Source organism: Apus apus, chromosome 4 (genome assembly GCF_020740795.1).
Source record: "Apus apus isolate bApuApu2 chromosome 4, bApuApu2.pri.cur, whole genome shotgun sequence".
In the NCBI taxonomy this organism is placed as follows: domain Eukaryota; kingdom Metazoa; phylum Chordata; class Aves; order Apodiformes; family Apodidae; genus Apus; species Apus apus.
Window position 1 is genome coordinate 112687948 of NC_067285.1, and position 21434 is coordinate 112709381.

The 21434-nt window shown below is 44.9% G+C and overlaps 1 protein-coding gene across 1 annotated transcript in view; it reads right to left on the reverse strand.

Moving 5' to 3' along the window:
* Positions 1-21434, reverse strand: part of DDRGK1 (DDRGK domain containing 1) — a 44774-nt gene that overhangs the window by 7808 nt on the left and 15532 nt on the right. Inside the window, exons 3-6 of the mRNA XM_051617367.1 lie at positions 18688-18794; positions 16067-16168; positions 3461-3583; positions 1318-1356 (exon numbers count right to left, since the gene is read on the reverse strand). Coding sequence (XP_051473327.1) covers positions 1318-1356; positions 3461-3583; positions 16067-16168; positions 18688-18794 — 371 coding nt within the window. The remainder of the gene's footprint in view (positions 1-1317; positions 1357-3460; positions 3584-16066; positions 16169-18687; positions 18795-21434) is intronic.

Below are 21434 nucleotides of genomic sequence, written 5' to 3' on the forward strand. Positions count from 1 at the left end.
TGTGGCTGAAACATTTACAGGTCAGCTCCCCAGAGATCACGTTGATCAGAAAGCACCTGACAGATGCAAACCTGGCAGCCTCTCTCCCTGTGGCCTGGTGGCAACGGGACACTGCACCACAAGAGCACAGGAAGTTCCACCTCAACATGAGGAAGAACTTCTTTACTGTGAGGGTTCCAGAGCACTGGAACAGGCTGCCCAGAGAGACTGTGGAGCCTCCTTCTCTGGAGACTTTCCAGGCCTGTCTGGATGCCTTTCTGAGTCACCTGCCCTAGGTTTGGTCCTGCTCTGGCAGGGGGGCTGGACTCGATGATCTCCAGAGGTCCCTTCCAACCCCTGACATCCTGTGATTCTGTATTAATTAAAGTGCCAGGGACACAGAGAGTAGTAGCACAGCACCCACAGTGTGCAGACACTCCAGAACTGTTCAGACTTGCATGCCAGCCACTCCAATTACCTCCTTGAGGAGAGTCACCCACGAGACAAATCTGTTTGTAACTCTGGGTATGGAACATGTAAGACTGGCCCAGAGTGCCAGGTTCTGGGTTAACAAAACCATCAGCAGGTCCTAAGTACACAAACGATTTGCCTGCTAATAAAGCCTTTCACACTCAGATAAGAGCTCAGCTCCCAGCAAAGGAGGAAAGGGATTCATTAGGACAAAAGATTTGCATAACATTGTTAGAGTAAGAGAAGAAAGATGCATCTGACCTTTGATTTACCGACAGTGGAGAAAGAAGCATTTGTCCTTACAGATCACAAGTGGAAATCCTCACGAACACACCACAGGTTTTGAATTACCAACCATACAATCTCATGAAAGGGAGTCTAAGCCACCCTTCTCCTCCAAGATCCCTCCCAAACATTAAGACAACATCGCAAATTGCAGGGATAAAAGCAAGAAAAGAAACGGCATGGAAAGCTGGACCTCTAAAACCCCTTTCAGACACCAACACATCCTGCACGGCAGGACACAAGCTGCTCCAGCCATTCTCATTCACGCTGAGCCCAGATGCAGAGCTTGTTTTCTAAACCAGCAGCTGATGCTCACAAACAAAAAAGCCTGAACGTCCCAAATCCCCATCAATAGCAAACACTGCTGTTCAGAAACTCGGAGGGTGAGCCACCAGGTGCAGAGTTCATGAGGCCCCGACAGGGTCAGAGCTACAACCCTGCCCCAGAAAGCCAAGACCCAGCAGCAATTGCAAACAATTTCAAGAGGGAAGTCAAGCTTTTCCTTCTTTCTGCAACTCGGCTCTTTGCCAAAGGTATTTTTACACAAGCATGGAAGGAGGAGAAAGAACAACGGGAGCTTACCTTCACGTAGTCAAGAAACTCCATTAGAAAGCTGCGAGACTGGGTACAGCAAGGAAAACAAATGTTACTTTAAACCCATGAAGATTAAACGCGTTGCAAACTTGCTGAGTACAAACACCCCAGAAGTGCTTGGCTTGCACATTTGCCAAGTTTTAAACACACAGACCGAGGGAGATGTTGGACTGGAAAAAAATATCTAGATATAATACTAACTAGGAAGTTATGGTAAGTATTTTTGAAGCCAGAATATGGCTCAGTTACAATGTGTTTTCTGAAAGGATATCTTTACACCTTTTACTCATACATACCCTGAAATAACCACTCCCCGGCGAGTTTGTGTATCACGTTACAGATACACAATGAGGACCTTTTGCACAGAGGTGAAGCACCCGGTGATTCAGGAGGCAGCAGATGCAGATGGTCAGCCCCCTCAGCTGCACAACACAGGTGGAAGCTGAAGCTGTTTGCAAAGCTTTGCACCTGAAACCCAGCACTTGAATGTAAGCAGCTCCATTTCCAAAGGCAGTGCAAACGTGTGCAGCTCAGTTAGCAGCAGATCAAGTTACTCTGCAACCCTGGAAATCAATCAGCCTTAATTAACTGCTCAGCTCTGGACTCGGGACTTTTAATTTTCAGCATGAGTTCCAGCATGCTAGACTCAACACCACAAGGCAGAGTCAGCTCTTGTAACAGGATCCTGAAATGCTCCAGTGCTTTATCCACCACGGGGCAGAAGGGCAGCTTCCCCCTTCTCCAAGGCTGGTGTCTCAAATCATCACGTACCTCTGGTTGTTCCTGAAGATGTCTTTCAAATCACCTACTATTAAACTTCTATCTCCCCACTCCTATCAAAAACATCTCATGTTGAGATCCAGGCATCCTCAACTGCCCACCAAACTCTTCTGAGTGAGATGCACCTTTCTCTGTGCTACTTTCTCCTTGAGAGGCAGCTGCAGGAGCACAGCCAATAAACACATCCCAGCTTTAAAAGGTATCAGTTTAACATTTAGGTGTAATCTGGTCTTCTAACAGGACAGGCACACATTTTTGAACGAACTTGCAATAGAAAGAATGCATTGCAGTGTTCTCTGCATCTTAGGAAATTAGGCACCATGAGACAAAATCTCTCTTGGTGTTAATCCCAGCAAGAGGGAGGAATTTCTTGAAATGGGAAGGGTCCATAGTGAGAACTTGTGACTTAGGTCAAGCAGCTTTGACTCTCTGCAAGCTCCTCAGCTCAAAGCCACTCTCACACTAAGAGAAAATCCATCTGATGGAACAGGCTCCCATCAGCAGAGGAGCAAATACACACATGGACCTGAAAAAACCACTCACCGTGAAATGCACTGGACAGCTCAGAAGTGGCAGCTACAACCCCAGAGCAACTTCAGCATTTGCTAGCAAGTAGTCTGACAGGTTTTCAGCAGGCAGGGTAAGAATGCTGTGGAACTTTTGAAGCTCCTGTGATATTATGTCAAGTATTCACCTTTCAAGCCCCATCCCCAGCAGCAGGGCTGCAGGCAGCCAGGGGAGGAACAGGCTGGAACCTCAGGCAGAGTTTGAAACACCCTCAACCAGAGCAATCCTTTGCAACACTGAATGCACAGCTTTTTCCAGCATCCAACACACAAGGCTGTGTCCTGTGAATTCTCTCAACAGATGCCTTCCAAGTCAGGAGCTTGGTTTTTAATTTGATTTCACAGAAGTTCTGCTGGGTCTAGAAAATGAAACCAAAGCCAAGCAATTCCTCCCAAGATACATGGGCAGCACCAAACCCTGTTTTCAGCCTGGCTTTCATCTGGCCCACTGGGTATGGGTAGAGTGGTGACAGTGAAAGAGAATCTGACTTCCAGGATGAGTTTTATTTCAGCCTTTACATTAAGGGAGGAGAGAACCCATTTGATGCATTTGATATGCATTTGCCTTAGCACTCTGCCTTGTAGGAGTCTGGAATGAGGGACTGTAGCATTCCCTAGGAAATATTCCAGGCTATCATGTGCCACATACATAATTTAGCTCTTACAAGAAAAAAACACTTGGCTGACTCTTTCTTTCAAGTTCATTTTACATGAGACAATTTGCAGTAATGGCAAAGAGTCTAACAAAGACAAAGGAAACTGCAGTAAGAGCCTAACATACATACCTCTTCCTCTGTCATTGATTCTTCAACCCCTTCCTCTTCAACTACGAAACTCTCCTTCAGCTTCAGGTACTCTTCATACTCTCTCTTCTCCTCTTCTTCCTTTGCTTTCCTTTTTTCCTCCTCCTGAACAGAAAAGATGACAAGTGGTCAGTTTGCTCCTCCCCAGATCAGGTTTAGTTTTATGCAAAGCATCATCTTCTCTGTCTGCAGTCTAGTTTTACTGGGACAGACAGCAGACAAAAAGCTTCAAAAATGAGTTTAAGTTCTCCCTTGATGGCACCATTCATTTTAGAAGCCACCCTAAAGGCAGTAACCACCTCACATGGTACTGGAAGCTCACACACAATACACCTAAGCTGGTTCTTAACAGATGTGACACAGAGGGGAAAACCACTCTTATATAGCAACCTGCTTCCTTCATTTGCATGATTATGTTTCCTCTGCAGATCCCGTGACAGGAAGTCCCTGCCCTACCCTGTACTTTGGTGCAACATCCATATTTGAGATAACTGGCCCCAATTCTGCTCTGACATGCACTGGTGTACGTTGGGTGTCATCACAACGAACAGTGGAGCTACACCAGTGTCCATCTGTGTGTAAAACAGTTTGAGGTAAAGCCTCTCATGACATACAAGCCAACTGTGCCTGTTGGAATGTAAAGAACTGTATCAAGTATTTTAGGCATAGGAGACAAAATATGATTGTATTAAAAATGTCTTTTTTTTTACAAGTTTGGTTGTTAGCCAAAACCTACAGTCCCTGCTTTCAGTTATTTGCAATGTAAATACTTTTAGTTACCTACTATGAAAGTCCTAAAAACAAGTAATAAAATAATGCCAACCCAGAAAGCTCCAAGCCTGGGATCACTGAAATGGTGACACAAAGGGTGATTCTCCTCTTTTACTCAGCTCTGGTGAGACCTCACTTGGAGCACTGTTTCCAGCTCTGGAATCCCCAACATAACAAGGAGGGACATGGAGCTGTTGGAGAGAGTCCAGAGGAGGCCACGATGATGCTCAGAGGGCTGGAGCAGCTCTGCTCTGGAGACAGGCTGGGAGAGTTGGGGTGTTCAGCCTGGAGAAGAGAAGGCTCCAGGGAGACCTTAGAGCACCTTCCAGTGCCTGAAGGGGCTCCAGGAAAGCTGGGGAGGGGCTTGGGACAAGGGCAGGGAGGGATGGGATGAGGGGGAAGGGTTTCCAGCTGAAAGAGGGGAGATTTAGGTGAGACATGAGGAGGAAATTATTGGCTGTGAGGGTGGTGAGACCCTGGCCCAGGTTGCCCAGAGAAGCTGTGGCTGCCCCATCCCTGGCAGTGTTGAAGGGCAGGTTGGATGGGGCTTGGAGCAGCCTGGGCTGGTGGGAGGTGTCCCTGCTCATGCAGGGGGGTTGGAACTGGATGGTCTTGAAGGTCCCTTCCAACCCAAACCAGTCTATGACTCTATGACATTCCAGGCAATGTAGAACAGTCACACATTCAAACAGCAAAACTGATTACAAGTTCTGGAATGTCATAAATGACTTAAAAATGTTTTGAAGTAAGAACAGGTTCTTACTGGGAGCTCATACATTTGCAGCTTTTCACGGTTTTCTTTCTAAATTTGTTTTGCTCTTCTCCAAAACACTTTGCAGGTGTAACTTCACATAGAGTGAAAAAACGTTTCCTTACACAACAGTTCCTTCTGGAGAGAAATTTACATTTGTACAGCTCTTGGTACAATGAGATCCCAATTTGAGTGGCCTCTGATTGCTGCTGCATTGCAAAGGTGGTTAAAGCTTAGAAAGATGAGTTCTTCAGATTTCAGTGGCAGCCCCTGGGCATTCCTTTACTATTAACACAGGAATTGATCTCTTGAAGAACAATGATATTGATTTCTAAATGCTTCTCTGCTACATCTGTGACACTAATGTGGTAATTGCTTCCTTTAATGGCTGGAAAGCAAACACTTGTTCCATTAAAGCAGGAAGAGATGGGAACAGGTAATTAAGTATATTGAGAAATGTCCATATTAAAAAGGAGGCCCTTTAAGGCCCAAACCAGCAAGGATCCCAGAAATGGGGATGGGAGAGTTGTCCTTCAGGAAAAACTGAAAAGAAAGTGTATTTGGTCTTGATTCTGTTTAACCAAACTCCCAGAAAGTCACAAGAAGGGATGCTGCAGACACACAACAGGGAGACAAACAGGTCAGAAAGGATCTTACTCTACATGCAAAGTCAAACCCATCTTTTTAACCACTAGCACATGAAAAAAATACAGAGCTGAGGAAGCTCTTGAGACAAAACAAGACCACTTTCTGGGTCATTCATCACCATGATAATTTTTAGCAAAAGCCCCACAGTAGATTTTCTTTTTTTCCCTTACAAGTGGTACAGGTGCCAAGAACAACACAACTCTATTTCATTTGGAAGTGGCAGCAAGTTTTCTTCTCTTTGTAGTGCATTAAACTACATCTTAAACCTGTAAAGACAAGAATAAGGTTCTTCCCTTTTTTCTGCTTTGGCAAAATTGCTTTGCAAGTGCAAATTGCTTTGGCAAATAATTCCTAGATGTTTCTTAAAAAAAATAATCAGAAGAGAGTCCCATTTACAACAATAACTGAGAAATATTTTCCTGCTTCTGGAAGGTCCATCAACAAATGAAGAAGACTCATTCCTGTCTTCCTTATCTACTTGAAGATCAGTACCTTCAGTTTTATTAAACATACCAGCATGTTAATATCAGTGTTTCAATTTCCAACACATGCAGAAAAGCACTCAGCTACCAGCCCCTCTTTTGCAGTCTCCCCACAAGCCAACACAAGTTTGTTTTCCAAAATCCTCAATTTTGATGCAGAGGATTTCCAGCTGGTCTGAGCCACTTGCTGCAGTAGCTGAAGTGTGTCTGTCAGCCCTCAAAGCCTCACCTTTCCTCGTGGTTGCAGCCTCTTCCATCATCCCACTTCCAGAAGCTTTTTCACCTAACCTCCTAAGCTGCTTCCTGCACAGTCTCACATCCTGTACCTATGATTCAATCTATAGAAAAAGATGGATTTAGCCAAACTGTAAACTGGTTCAAAGCCACGAGGAGAGATGACTTTGCAAAACTCTGCTGGGAGAAGCAACCAGCAGCAGGGGTGGAAGCTGAGCAAGGGGAACCCTTGCCAAGTCAGGCTGTCTGGTAACACTCCTCTGCTGGTTTTTTGTCACCCTCATGCTGGCCCTCTTCTTTCACATGCAGCAGTTGCATGGAAGATGCAGGGTCACATTTAGGCAGGTTGCATTCCACAAAAACCAGCCTGTCTGTGTGCAGAACCCACACACGGAAACACTCTCAGCACCCCAGGGTCTGCTAAAGAAACAGAGCCCAGGACTTCACACAAGTCACGCAGGGGGCACTCAGCTCAAAACAGAAATGTAAAATACCACATCTTTGTTTCTCAGGTTTCTTTGCCCCTCCCCATTCTGATCTCTTTTAACTGCTGTGCAGCTAAGTGGTAAAGCATGTGGCTCTGAGCAGAGATAAAAGCTGGGCCACCTCCCTGACACCATGGGTGGGGTGGTGGGGAAATCCCAGCAGCATGGAAATTTGGTAACTGCAGATGCTCACCTTCAGCTGCTTGCCTTTTCATTTTTGGAAGCAGGTTTGCTTCTCTCCTCACCCACCTGTTACTCAAACTGGGGGCTTGCTAAAGTGTCAAGATTTCTTTTCGATCAGTTTATTCTACTGCATGTGAAGAACAAACTCTTTCATTCTGATCATCGCTTTATTGAAAATATATGAAAATACTAATCACTCAAACCCTTCTTTGCTCTCTCCTTCTGACAAAACGTCCACCTTAGCACTGCTGGATCAACCCTACCTCTGCATGCTTGCTGTGAGTTTCATGTTCCATCTATGCAGCAGAGACCCAGGACCTTCCAGAGCTCCCATACAGTCTGGGAGACTGGAGTCTGGGCACCTCCAACAGTCTGGGAGACACTTTCCAACACTCTCACCCCTCCCTATACTGGATCTGGTCAGCACTGACTTCCCCCTGTTCCCAGTCGTTCCACTGCTCTCCAGGCTCCCTCAGCTCCACTGAGGAGCTGGATTTGCTGTGAAGCTCCTTTCAGATCATCACCTTCTGTTTGCCTCTCACCTGGCTCACAACACTTACTTCCATGACATCAAAAACATTAATTATGCCAACTGCACAAAAGCTCTACCTTTTAGTAGGTGAAACCCACAGTGTCTTGAAAACTCTTTTTGATTTCCAGCTGGAAGCAGACCTTGACTTTTGGGATCACAAATCCCTCTGGAGTCCTGGGATGGTGCTTGAGTAACTGCACTGTTCTGGCTGGTTGAATGATTGCAGCCTTTGAAGGTTTATCATGCATTAGTGTTTTTAGCAAAGGGTGAGGACACTCACAGTACTGTCCAGCAAGAAGATACTCAGCCACCATTTCTGGCTTCCAGTGCAGTAACCCATTTAAGGTGACACTGAGATTAAATGATACTGGTCTACAGAGTAAGGAGCTTTTCTGAGAGCTTTGCCTAAGCAGCTTTCCTGGAGAGGAAACTGCTGGTGGTGCACTGTGCCAGCTCTCCTCCAAATCAGATAAAGGACCCACTGGCTGACAAACGAATCATTTATAGGCAGCTTATTTGACTGCTAAGTGGAAGAGATCTCATTGCTAATGAGGAAGGTAGAGCAAACACTGGACTTTCTTCCACCACCACCTGCAACCAGTCGTCTTGCAGCTGTTTCCTTAACAAGCAGAATAAGGAATCACAGAATGTGTGGGGCTGGAAGGAAGCTTTAAAAGTCATCTAGTCCACCCCCCTTCAGTGAGCAGGGACATCTTCAACTAAATCAGGTTGCTCGGAGCATTGTCAAGATTGACCTTGAATCTTTCCAGGGATGGGGCAGCCACAGCTTCTCTGGGAAACCTGGGCCAGTGTCTCACCAGCCTCATAGTGAAGAACTTCTTACTGACATCCAATTTGAATCTACCCTGCTCTAGTCATTGTCCCTTGTCCTACCACTATGAGCCCTTGTCCCAAGCCCCTCCCCAGCTTTCCTGAAGCCCCTTCAGGCACTGGAAGGTGCTCTAAGGTCTCCCTGGAGCCTTCTCTTCTCCAGGCTGAACACCCCAACTCTCCCAGCCTGTCTCCAGAGCAGAGCTGCTCCAGCCCTTGGGTCACCTTGGTGGCCTCCTCTGGACTCTCTCCAGGAGCTCCATGTCCCTCTTGTGCTGAAGGTTCCAGAGCTGGACACAATACTCCAGGTGAGGTCTCACCAGAGCAAAGCAGAGGAGCATAATCACCTCCCTTGACAATTTTGATGCAGTCCAGGATGCAACAGGCTCTTTAGGCTGCAAGTGCACATTGTTGGCTCATCTCCAACTTCTGGTCCACCAGTACCCCCAAGTCCCTCTCTGCAGGGCTGTTTTCTATCCCATCATCCCTCAGCCTGCACTGATAGTGAGAATTGTCCCTACCCAGGTGCAGTAGCCTGCACTTGACCTTGTTGAACCTCATGAGGTTCACAGGGGCCCACTTCTCCAGCTAGTCCAGGTCTCTCTGGATAACATCCCATCTCTCTGGTGTGTCAAGGAAAAGCACCCTGGCTTCTCTGCCAAATGCTTTGAGGTTAATGGACCAAAGAAACTATCCTTGTGTAACATCCAGCTTTTGTACTTTAGTGCAGGTTCTGCAGGAACCAAAAAGTGACTTTACTGTAAATAACTTGGCATAAAGCAGATGGATCTCTAGGGCTTCTTCCCACTCCACTACTGTTGAGACTCAAAAAAAACAACCAAACACCTTTAGAAAGACAGAATAAGTCTTCTTACCAGTCCTCATCCCCTCAAAATCAGAGTAGAATGAGTTTTCTACCAGTTTTTCAACTTGTACTTCCTTAGGAGAAATTAATATTCAGGAAAGCATGCACACTTGAAAACTGGTGCTTAAATGAAACTACATAGTGGTCTCCCATCAGCCTCCAGAAATGCCCTGTTAATGTATGAATAGTGGCTATAAATGCCACACAGATAATGGAAAGCTCTGTTGAGAGGCACTCAAGTCTTGATGTTCACATAATAACTCAACAATCAACATTTTACAACTTGGTGCCTGTTCTTACATGAACACATACCAAATCAAAGAGCCAAAACTTTAGGGTCTTAGTTCTGAAAAGCTTAAGTGGGACCTTTGGGATCACTCCCTTTCTATAGCTCTTAAGATCCAGACCATTTTTATTAGGCACTTCAACTGAAAGCCCAAATGAAGTTGCCTTACTTTGGAAACTTTGGGCTCAGCTGTGCTTGAGCAACACAGATCTTGTTTTAATGTAAGAGTGACAAACACCAGCCCCCACTCCTGCTGTGACCTTTTATTTCACAGCAGTTAAGAGCCTGCTTGCTGGAGGACTGTATTTTACCTCCTGTGTTTGAGAGCAGGCCAATCTGCAATGGATTTACTAGCTACTCATCCTGTTCAATGCTGCATTTTAGTGAAGAAGAGGGATCTCTGTGAGCCCTGCATTTGCACGAGCAGTTTCCTTAGCAAGGCACAGCTGGACTGAGGGAATAAAATCTACCAAAATCCCTCTGCACAGGGGGAAAAAAAAAATAATAAAAAAAGCTCTTGTGTGAGCAATCTGCAAGGCTTTGTATGAAGACAGTGTTTTGCAACATCAGAGGAAGTTGGCTCTTATTGATAAAGTGTCGGTTGGTAAACCATCTCACCACTGAAAAACTCCAAGAGTGAAAGGGAAATCCCCAGGGTAAAGCTGAGCTGAAGCAAATGCCAATTATAAAGGAGCTTCCTCACATGCAGAGCCAATCAGGTCATCAGAAGACTGGAAAGGAAACTTGAATGTAAAAATACATTATCTGGTTTGCAACGCTGGAGCCAAGGGGCAACCACATTTTATTTATATGTGCATACAAATAGAAGCAGGGGGGTATTTTTCTCAAGAATATGCAAGATTTCACCCCCCATAGCTCCCTTGGAGGTACAGTTCCCACTTGCTGTACAGCACTGTGTTGAGTTGCCCAAAAATAACTGGAGGGAGATAGCCATTTGTTTGTAAAACAAAGTGGGTTTTCATCTGAAGGACATCAGGCTATTGGAGTGTCCCCAGAGGAGAGCCACAGGATGGGGAAGGGTCTGGAAGGGATGACTTATGAGTGGTTGAGGTCACTTGGGTTATTCAGCTTGGAGAAGAGGAGGCTGAGGGGTGAGCTCACTGCAGTCTGTGGTTCCTCAGGAGGGGAAGAGATGGGGCAGGTCCTGATCTCTTCACTCCTGTGACCAGTGACAGGACTCAGGGAAAGGGCAGGAAGCTGAATCAGGGGAGGTTTAGGTTGGATATCAGGACAAGGTTTTTCACCCAGAGGGTGGTTGAGCACTGGAACAAGCTCCCCAGGGCAGTGGTCCCAGCACCAAGCTTGCCTGAGTTCAAGAAGCCTTTGGATGATGCTCTCAGGCACGTGGTGTGATTCTTGGGGTGCCCTACACAGGGACAGGAGTTGGACTCGATGATCCTGATGGGTCCCTTCCAACTCAGCAGATTCTATGATTTCTGCTGGACTCCAAATCTCAGGCTCCCTGAGTGGGGGTGTGTGTGTGAAAGGATTAACAATTCTGGTGACTTTATCAAAGATCAACACTGGGGAATTTCTAGATCTGCACACTGCATCATGATTTTCTATCCTCCTGATCTATTTGGCTTCCCTCATCATCAGACAAACTTGTAGATGGTGTTTAATGCCACAGGAATCAGCTGTTGCTTCTGAACTGTTATTCAGCTGTTAAGGCTGTAGCTGAAAAGCTGAAACTCTCCACAGAGTCCCTCTCAATGCTCACAGAAATGAGCACAATTTTGGCAGCACTTCTTGGGAGAGAGATTGAAAGGAAGGTTCAACTGAACTTTAGCTCAAAAAGCTGGTTGTGGTTGTTTGGAGACTTGCCAGACTGTCACCATACCTGCAGAAATACTCTCATGTACTGGAAAAGGAGGAGGAAAAAACCCATGAAGCTGACAACTAAAACATTTCTCAGGCAAACCTTAGTGATAAACTTTTAATTTCTTTTGATTTGGGGATTGTGTAAACTCCACTAATGTCAGTAATCAAACTGCCCCCAAAAATGATATAACCAGCTCCCCTCTGGTTTTTATCCCATGACTACCCATCACTACTGGAGCTACCTTTGATAATTTTGCCTTTCTATCTCCTAACTCATATGGGGGAACACTTATCACATGTGGAATCCACCAGGGCTCAGTCATGACAACACATTCCTTGTGGAAATGAAGAATCCTTTCTCCTGAGGAAGGTATAAATGGCATTTTATCCCACGGATTCTATAAAAACACAATAAATCCAGGCATCCCTTTATCACTTATAGGGGCCTACAAGAGAGAGGCAGGATCTTTTACATCATTCAATCAGTCTCTACAAAGATTTCAATGGTAAGATGTTATGATCATAAAGACAGGCTATGCCTACATGCACAGTTATCCAATATCTATCAATTCAATTTGTTTCCCCCTCCTATCCCCCACTAAAGACAAAACCACTGAAGCCTTGTTATTCCCATATTCCCTGTACATGCTGCTTGCTTTGCTGACTGAAGCAGGAATTCCAGCAACACATCCTGAACATGTCCAGGGCTTGTAGTGTTCTGTTTCCTCTTAAAGACTTGGAGGAAGACAGACACTTAAAATTACTAAGAAACACTTGATGATGAACATTAAATATTGTCAGAAACATCCACACTCAAAATGTTCAGTGGTTACTGGATTATCAACCTGTTTTAGATCCAAGCAAGAAATAAAATTAGTGGAAACACTTTCCTCTGAGTAGCAGCATAACCTTTGTGATGTAGCCCAGTGGGTTGGCTTCCTGCCCTGATGAAGATTACTGTGAAAAACAAATTAATCAATCAAACAAACAAAAGGTTAAAATTACATCATTTAAGTACCCAAGGAAGTTATTGCCTGAAGTGAAGAGTGAGCTAGATTCAGGCATCTGAGCAAATTTCAAAATTTAAGTACTCCTTTGGACTGTTGAGCTCAAAATTAAAAAAAAAATATATCAAATAAAAAACCCCAAAGCCTTAGTTTATATTATTTTTAACCTTGCAAAACAGAGGTGGAAGTGGTACAGTGCAATCTTTACTAGGAATGTTGAACATTTAAATAAATGCAAGATTTTCCTCCTTCAACCAAAATAAATCAGCCCTAAACTGAACAAAAGTGGATTAAAAAGAAGTTAAATAGGTTAATAAGCACGTTCTGGGTGAAGAGACCTCTAGTTAGAATTTCCCCCTTATTTTCTACTCAGCTTTTCAAGCATGCCTGACTGGTCCTGATGAGCCAGCTGCACTGCTAAACCCCAGGCCAAACCCAGAGGCAATCAACAGGGTAACATCTTTGTCCTGGGCTACAGCTTCTTTTGAGCAGGTTGGCCAAGCCCAGGTGCAGTTTGCTTGACACCTTGCCTGCCATGCTGGTTACTGCTCTGGAAGGAGTGGGAATTCTGTTCATTAGCCTCACCCAAAGGAAGTGACTTTTCCACACAGCCAGGGTGACCTTCTAATTTCCCCCAAAGTGCTGGGGCCATGTGGGTCATTTAAACCATCTCTCCAGGGTTCAAGGATATTCAATTCCCAGAACCTTGGGAAAATAAATAGATAAATAAAAACCATCAGGGAACTGGTTGGAGACCAACGACTTAGAAGAATACAGCACTGGAAGGAATCTTGCCATCTGAATGATGTTGTCCCAATACCCACAGCCAGCAGAATGGGCAACAGACCTGTGCTTCAGAGGCAGCCAGAGCTCATGTTGCCTCTTTCCAAGCTGGAAGTACGAGAGGGAGAAACTGGCAGTTCTTAGGAGAAGAGCAGAGCAGTCACAGGGACCACAAGGCAGAAGAAGCTGGTGTGTGGGCAGGGGAAAAGAGGTAGACACGTATCCACAGGAAGCCAGGTGTGGTAGACAGGCTGTTGTGCAAGGCCTTGGCTCAGCACAGGAGTGGCTAAGGCTTGCTGAGATCTGTTAGCCCACCCCAGGGCTCACACTTTGACCACCACCAGGTGCTTCTGAATTTGCACATGTGCCTGTGAAGGGCAGCTGTGGAATAACTGGTCTCAAGTTTGCTCAAGTTGCTTTACAAGTTGAAGTCTCAGGTCATGCAACCTAACCTGGTGGTCTAGTATTGACTTGTCCTCATCTATTTCAATTTCTGAAAGTCAGGAACCTTCTACTGATGAAGAGGAAAAAAACAGAGTTTAGCAGGTAAAGGATTTGGGGGGAATAACCCCAGAGGTAAGTCTATGTTCTACAAAAGATCTCCTGGATACAATCTGTGTGGAAATGTACAGAAAGAAAAAACATTCAATTGCTCTCTCCTGCCTTCACACTCTCAGCAGAGAAAAGGAAAAACGGCCCTTCCTCTTTTAAAATGTCATCTGCCACAAACTCCACTTACACAACCTGCCCTTAGAACAAACTAAAATCAATCTGCTCACGACAAACCACAGACACAAACCTCCATGCATGTCTAAGTATCCAGGAAGGTTGCCACTGAAAGCTGGGGGCTACACTCCCCTGGGACAGCAGTTACTCAGTGCAGAACATCCCAGGCCCTGTCTCCAGAACCACCTGGCAAAGCTACCACCCAACTTGCTCAAGCACCAGAGAGTATGAAGCTGGTTCCTGCCTCTTAAGGTTAGATTGGATGTTCTAACAGGTCTTTTCCAACCTGCATGACTGTATGATTCTTAGTAGCACTGGTGCCTGAAATCCACAAAGCACCTTTGAAATAATTTTTCCCTCCTCCCTGATGAAAATACTCCACAAAAGCTTTTCAGTTCCACACTCCCTGTTTTTCTGGGTCACACCTGCTGACACAGACTTTTGTATGCATAGTTTTGAAATCTTTAATTGTGAAGCACATGTAAATTTGTATCATTAGAATAAATTGGTGTCATTTTACTCCACCATTGCAAAATGGGTTGCTGATGACTTTCCCTTTCTGCCCTGCTGGTTACAGCTACTAAGCACAATGGGACAGGGGCCCAGTGAGGTTCAGAAATCTCCTCAACACTCAAAGCTTGGCTGGTCAAAGTCTTCAGAAACCTGCTCTAAACAGATGTGGTTTGAGCAGGACAGACCAGACAGTCACTGAAGGTCCCTTCCAACCAATGTTGTTCTATGATTCTGTGATAACCAAGCTTTTCCTGGCAGACACCAAGCAAGAAAGCCCAAAAATTACTCTGGCAACTAGGTACATCTCCTTCCTTCATATATCTGCACTTAAACAGCTTCCAGACAAACAAATAGCCAAATTTATCAGCCATGTTTCTGGAGTCTCCAAAACAAGAAGGACATGGAGCTGTTGGAGTGAGTCCAGAGGAAGCCACGGAGATGATCCAAGGGCCGGAGCAGCTCTGCTCTGGAGACAGGCTGGGAGAGTTGGGGTGTTCAGCCTGGAGAAGAGAAGGCTCCAGGGAGACCTTAGAGCACCTTCCAGTGCCTGAAGGGGCTCCAGGAAAGCTGGGGAGGGGCTTGGGACAAGGGCAGAGAGTGATGGGACAAGGCGGGGGATGGATTAAAACTGGAGGAGGGGAGATTTAGATGAAACACGAGGAAGGAATTCTTCACTCTGAGGGTGGTGAGAGCCTGGCCCAGGTTGCCCAGAGAAGCTGTGGCTGCTCCAACCCTGGAAGTGTTCAAGGGCAAATTGGACGGGGCTTGGAGCAACCTGGGCTGGTGGGAGGTGTCCCTGTTCATGCAGGGAAGTTGGTCCCTTCCAACCCAAACAATTCCATGATTCTATGGTATGATTCCATGTATGTCAAGTTTCTCACAAATCAACCAAACCATCTGTCCCTTTGGCACACAGCAAAGAACCACCACCAGGAGACTGGGTTTCATTCTGCCCTAGACCCAACTATGGATGGGTGTTTGCTACCCCATGTGTACACTGATGGCTGGAGCAGTTTTCGCTTCTGCCAAGCACTAAGGGGAACAAAGCTGAGATCTACTGAGTATTAATGTAAGTCCAACAAAAAATTCCAACTGGAGGACCTGCCAAATGAGGAGAGGCTGAGAAAACTGGGTTTCTTTCTTGAGAAGAGAAGGCTTCAGGGAGACCTTATTACCATGTTCCAGTACTTGAAAGGTGTCTGCCAAGAAGATGGAGACTCCCTATTTACAAGGAGTCCCAAGGAAAAGACAAGGGGCCATGGGCACAAATCACTCCTGGGGAGATTCCCATTGGACACAAGAGGTAAGTTTTTCACCATGAGGACAGTCACACATTGGAACAGTCTCCCAAGGGAAGTGGCAGATCCCCCCATATTAGACAGTTTGAAGTCCCAGCTTGACAGGGGGCTGAGCCATCTCATATCAACTAGAGCAGTACCTAGAAAGGTTGGACCAGGTGATCCTTGAGGTCCCTGCCAACCTGGCACTCTAGGATTCTATGAAAATGGAGCAACAAAAAACCAAATTCAAAATACATGCAACAGTAACGAAAGCCAAAGGGAGTTCTGCTGATGACAGGACTTCCACAGAAGCAATCTTAAAGACAGCCTTGGTTCAGAATTTCCATCTATGAACACAACCAATCCCACCTGTCGTTCCTCCTCCAGACGTAGTCTCTCCTCTTCTTTCCGCCTTTCCTCCTCTCTTTTTGACTCAAGTTTTTTCCGTTCTTCTCGTTCTGCTTCTTCAGCCTAAAACAAAACACATGATGCAAGCCAAGCCTTACTCTTCCCGGATATACTTTATTTTTGAAAATGTCATATTGTGATACCATGGGGGGGTTCTTATTATCTTTCTTGATGCACGGTGAGGAACAACCGTAAAGAGAAGGGCCACGAAAGTGATCCAAGGGCTGGAGCAGCTCTGCTCTGGAGACAGGCTGGGAGAGTTGGGGTGGTCAGCCTGGAGAAGAGAAGGCTCCAGGGAGACCTTAGAGCACCTTCCAGTGCCTGAAGGGGCTCCAGGAAAGCTGGGGAGGGGCTCTGGGCAAGGGCTTGTAGTGAGAGGACAAGGGGGTATGGTTTCAAACTGGAAGAGGGGAGATTTAGGTTGGACATTAGGAGGAAATTCTTTGCTGTGAGGGTGGTGAGACCCTGGCCCAGGTTGCCCAGTGAAGCTGTGGCTGCCCCATCCCTGGCAGTGTTGAAGGGCAGGTTGGATGGGGCTTGGAGCAACCTGGGCTGCTGGGAGGTGTCCCTGCCCATGCAGGGGGGTTGGAACTAGATGATCCTTAGGGTCCCTTCCAAACCAAACCAGTCTGTGATTCTAAGAAGAAAAAGTAATTATTCTTTAACTCTCCTTCCCTCCCTGATCTTTCGAATACTTAATATTGTGAAATACTAAGTTTAGAAATTACCCATCACAGTTGCATTATCTGTATCTCAATAAGGGTTGAAGTTTCTTATGTGCTTATAATATGAGCTTCTTACTCTAGTGATATGAAGTAATCCTGAGTCATGGCATTCCCATTTCTCCTCACTGACAGTTTAGTTAGAAAGGAGCCTTATGGAGAGGAAAAAAAGGACAAGGGAATATAAACTCTGTAAAACCAAGTATATTCAAATTTATCATTAATCAGGGCAGAATGTCTTGAAGAAAAAGCTGTACTGGTTGCTTAAAATAATGTTATTATGTGTTTCGAAACCAAACTTAGCAAAGAGATTGTTGGGAAGAAAAAAAGGCTTTTAGTGAATTGTTTAGAGATTTAAGTAGTTCTGTATTCTCTTCAGTATACTTGAATCTGGAAATATATTATAAGAACAAGCAGAAGACATTGAAATGGAGGATTTGTGGCTGTGAATGTTTCAGTGAAAAAGACCTATCTGTCTACATGGGAAAATAAAAATCAGCACGTTTTAAAATGTAACAAAAGATTCCTCCCTCCACCACTCAGTGCTTATCCGGCTTCATTCAACTTTGCTCAATTTTTCCACAAAAAAAAATGAGCCTCACTAAACAGAATGAAGATAGAAAGTACTGATAAAATTGTGAAACACAGAGTAAGAAAATGATCATCATGGAAATTTATATATAGCGTAAAAAAAATCAGGTTTATTACCAACTGCCCTATCTACAGGGCATTCCACTAACTACAGTGTAAAGAAGAAACTGGATTTAAACCTCCAGTGACACTAAAATTCTCAAGATGAAATTTCACTGGCTTTGTGTGGCTCCTCTACACAGCAGAAATGTTAGAGGTTTCATACACCCTGCCTTCTGTAAAATGTGTGAAGTCCTCTGTGCACTCCAGCCTCTTTTATGCCAAGGCTGTTTAAGTTCCATCTACTTCTTGCAACCCCACGTTTCAACAAAGAGAACAAGATGGAGTTTGCAAAGAAAATGTATAGAGCAATTAAAAGGAATTCATGTTTAACCTGCTGCCATCCACCAGTACACTTCTAAGTTTCAAAAAGCCTGTTGCTTCCCTGGAATTCACAGGGGAAAACCGAGACCCTGGGACAGGTTGCCCAGAGAAGCTGTGGCTGCCCCATCCCTGGCAGTGTTGAAGGGCAGGTTGGATGGGGCTTGGAGCAGCCTGGGCTGGTGGGAGGTGTCCTTGCCCATGCAGGGGGTGGGACTGGATGGTCTTTAAGGTCTCTTCCCAATTAAACCATTCTGTGATTTTGCACAGAGATTTAGGAAAGAACAACTGAAAAGCTACAGTGTGTTCTCTCTGCATCCTAGGTCCTGTTCAAGGGGCAAATTTCAGCCAAAACCTGACTGCATCATGGACTGCAGTGGATCACAGGGTCTGCTTTTCATCTCCCCCAATCCATAAGAACAGCAAACATGGCTAAATGAAGATAAAAGCCATACAAAGATATTTGCATTATGAGAGCATAGGAAACACTAGTCAGAACTGCCCACAGTTTTGGTCATAGACCCAGTGTGACAAAAATACTATGTGGGCTTGAGTGTATTTTTAAGGGGAGACAGTACTGACATGAAGCTGCAAGTCAGTGGAAACATCCAAGAAAGAGCATCTGAGAGTTTAACTCCTCTCTCCTCCCCATGAGAACACCAGAGAACCGAATGGAACAAAATGAGACACTGTTTTCCTCTTGGGATATGACATAAAAAGCTGAATTTACATTTTTAAAACAAAACTGTTGTAGTGATGACACTGCCTTTGCCTTTCTGGGGTGTCTGTTTGCTGAGTGCTGCTGTTCAGGCTCTGCTCTGGGCTCTATACGTGGCAGGAAATACTTACCTCTCTCTGTGCTTTTCTGGCTTGTTTCTCTTCTAATTTCCTCTGCTTCTTTGCTCCAATTTTCCCAGACACTTGAAATTCTGGCACCTCCTCAGCATCATCTTCCTCTGCAACATCGTGGTAAAGAGTAAAAAACCAAATTTTAGATCATCTGGACAAAAAGAAAAATCCCTTTGAGAAACTTCTCTGCTTCCTAGGAAAGCAGCACCAGATGAAAAGGACACACACACATTTCAGACAAGACCTATTAGATGGAAAAAGGCAAAAAAAAAAATAGATAAAAAAATCACACAAGGCTGCTAAAGCCACAGAGTAGAAGCAACAAGGCAAACACACACTCAAGTGAAGCCAGAAGTAAAAATTTACTTGAGCTTTTGAAGGAAGGCTTTTCATAAGCTTTTCCTGCTTTCCACACTTAAAATATATATATTCTTGAATATAGAAAATTTGCTAATGTTTGTCATTATAAGCTGCTTAACACCCACCTGCAGAGTCTTAGCTACTTTTAAGTTTAGCAGAACAGGCACCCATTCAAAAAAGTGGGATTCAGAGGCATCCACTAATTCTAGCCTTTGAGGGTGGGGGAAAAAGAACCAGAAATCCCTGCAGTGCAAATCCTGGGCTCAACTGCAACAAAACTGCATGTCAGTAGTCCCCTGGTATAGGACAGCTTGTTGCTCATAAAGATGATTTCTGCAGCTGAAGGCTATGAAAGTGTCATGCTCAAATGGTGTGCAAATGCATTATATTTCTGCCACCCAAGGGCTAAGTAAGACTCAAGAGCTTTTAAAGCCTGCCATTTCCTCCCCCCCTGCCCAGTGTCTCATGAACATTTGGCCACTTCATTTGCTTCACTCAATTAGCCCTTGATGCTGCAATGTAAATACTATGGATTGACCTAACCAGTCCAAGTGAAGTCATTAGCTCACTAGGTGAAACACTGCACAATATATGAATCAGGTGGCAGAATCAAAATGGAAGATCTTTATCACATGGATCCCTTTTTTAGGTAAATTAATTTATAATCTCATCTTTCTAGGACCAGACTAACAAGAAGCTGTTTGATAACCAGGCTGATAAGAGCCTGCAGCAGCTGTACCTGGAGCTGACCCTATTGTGGCAGCCACCAGAACTGGTTTGGCAGGGCTGGTAGCAGGATGTTTTCTGCTCTCCAGAGAGCCTGGTGCCCTTTTTTGGGAGCCTCAAAAAGCTGCTGTTAAAGGAGCACCTGGATGAACAAGACTCATCCTTCTTTTATATGCACAATTAGGTTTGAAACACTCTTGCTTTACTAATTCCAAGACACAGTATGGTACTATGGTTAAGCCACTGAAACACATCAACAGAAACAAATGTAACTGAGAGCTGTGTAGGTGGCTCTCAAATAGTTTTGCCTTTGCAGGGTATGGAAGTTAAGAGGAGGCAGGGTTGCTGAATTGGGCTTCAGAGAATTACAGCTATCTGCTTACTGAAGTGATCAAAAGGGTTCCCCCTTCCTACACCACAAAGAGAGCAACAGGGGACACTTTGACTTGACACAATTGCTTCTACAATTTTGCTGAAGCTTAAAATAACTGTTTATTTTTAAAATACTGGGCCACGGGGAGTTCCAAACACAACAGGTGAGCAATGCACCATCAGTAGTTATTACTCCAACATTAACATTTCTATACTGGTATTATTCTTCAGAAATTTATTTCTGGAAAACCCCACAAGTATAAAACACAGCCCATGACACTGTTCTACCTGAGGCTCTGAGAGCTTCTCACATTTCATCTATATTACTTCCCCTGAGCCAGAGGTCAGGCAGGACTCTAGAAAGGCTTTTTAAAGCCTTTTCAAGTCCTGCATCAAACACGCCTTTGTTCAGTAGCGTTTGCTTTCCTCCTGTTTGAAGCATCTGATGTGATCCCTTAAGTACCACTTCCTCCAAGCTTTTTTCTAGTGCTTGGATTTAGATCCAACAAAAGGCAGAGGCAGCAAGGCAGACACAGCCGGTGATTCAGCAGAGCATTAAAGGTCAACAGTGCACTAAACCTGGGTGCAATTAGTATCTCCTAAACAAGCCTCAACGTGCTGGCAAGGGTGTAAGTACATGGTGAAAGGATTTGCTGAATCACTTGGTTATTACAGCAGAATAGCTGCACCATGAAGCAGAGTGGATGCTGCACACAGCTGGAGAGACTTGCTTTATTCTTTTCTTCACATAAAGAAGCTGTCATTTCAGCAGCTTGTAACAACCACTTTTCACACACTACTGGTTGCCAGCACTAGTAGACCTGATGGGGGGTCAGGCCATGGGAACATGAGCTGCAGCTGCCCCTGTGCTTCAGACATTCAGCTGAGTGTGCTCACCTAACAACATCATACAAATGAAGGCAAAAATATATTTTAGTTGGAAGGCTGATCTCCTGTAGTTGCTCTGTGCAGTTTATCTGATGTCTTAAAACATGTTAGCTCTGGGATGTACTTTGGGTTGTGGCAGAAAAGAGAGGGAAGTTGAGTGCTCCAGACTCGACACAAGCAGTTTTCAGTAGTGACTTTCCCTAACTGCTCACAGTACCACAGGACATAGGATTCCTGTTCTCACTTCATGATATGGTGCTGATAGAGGACACCAAACCTGGAGGCACACAGGACCCTCTTCACATGAACTGCTTGGGTGTGACATGATGGGACTGCTTTCAGCCACAGTCACAATCCTGTCAGCACATCCTGGTCCAACTTGACAGAGTCCAACGTAGCTC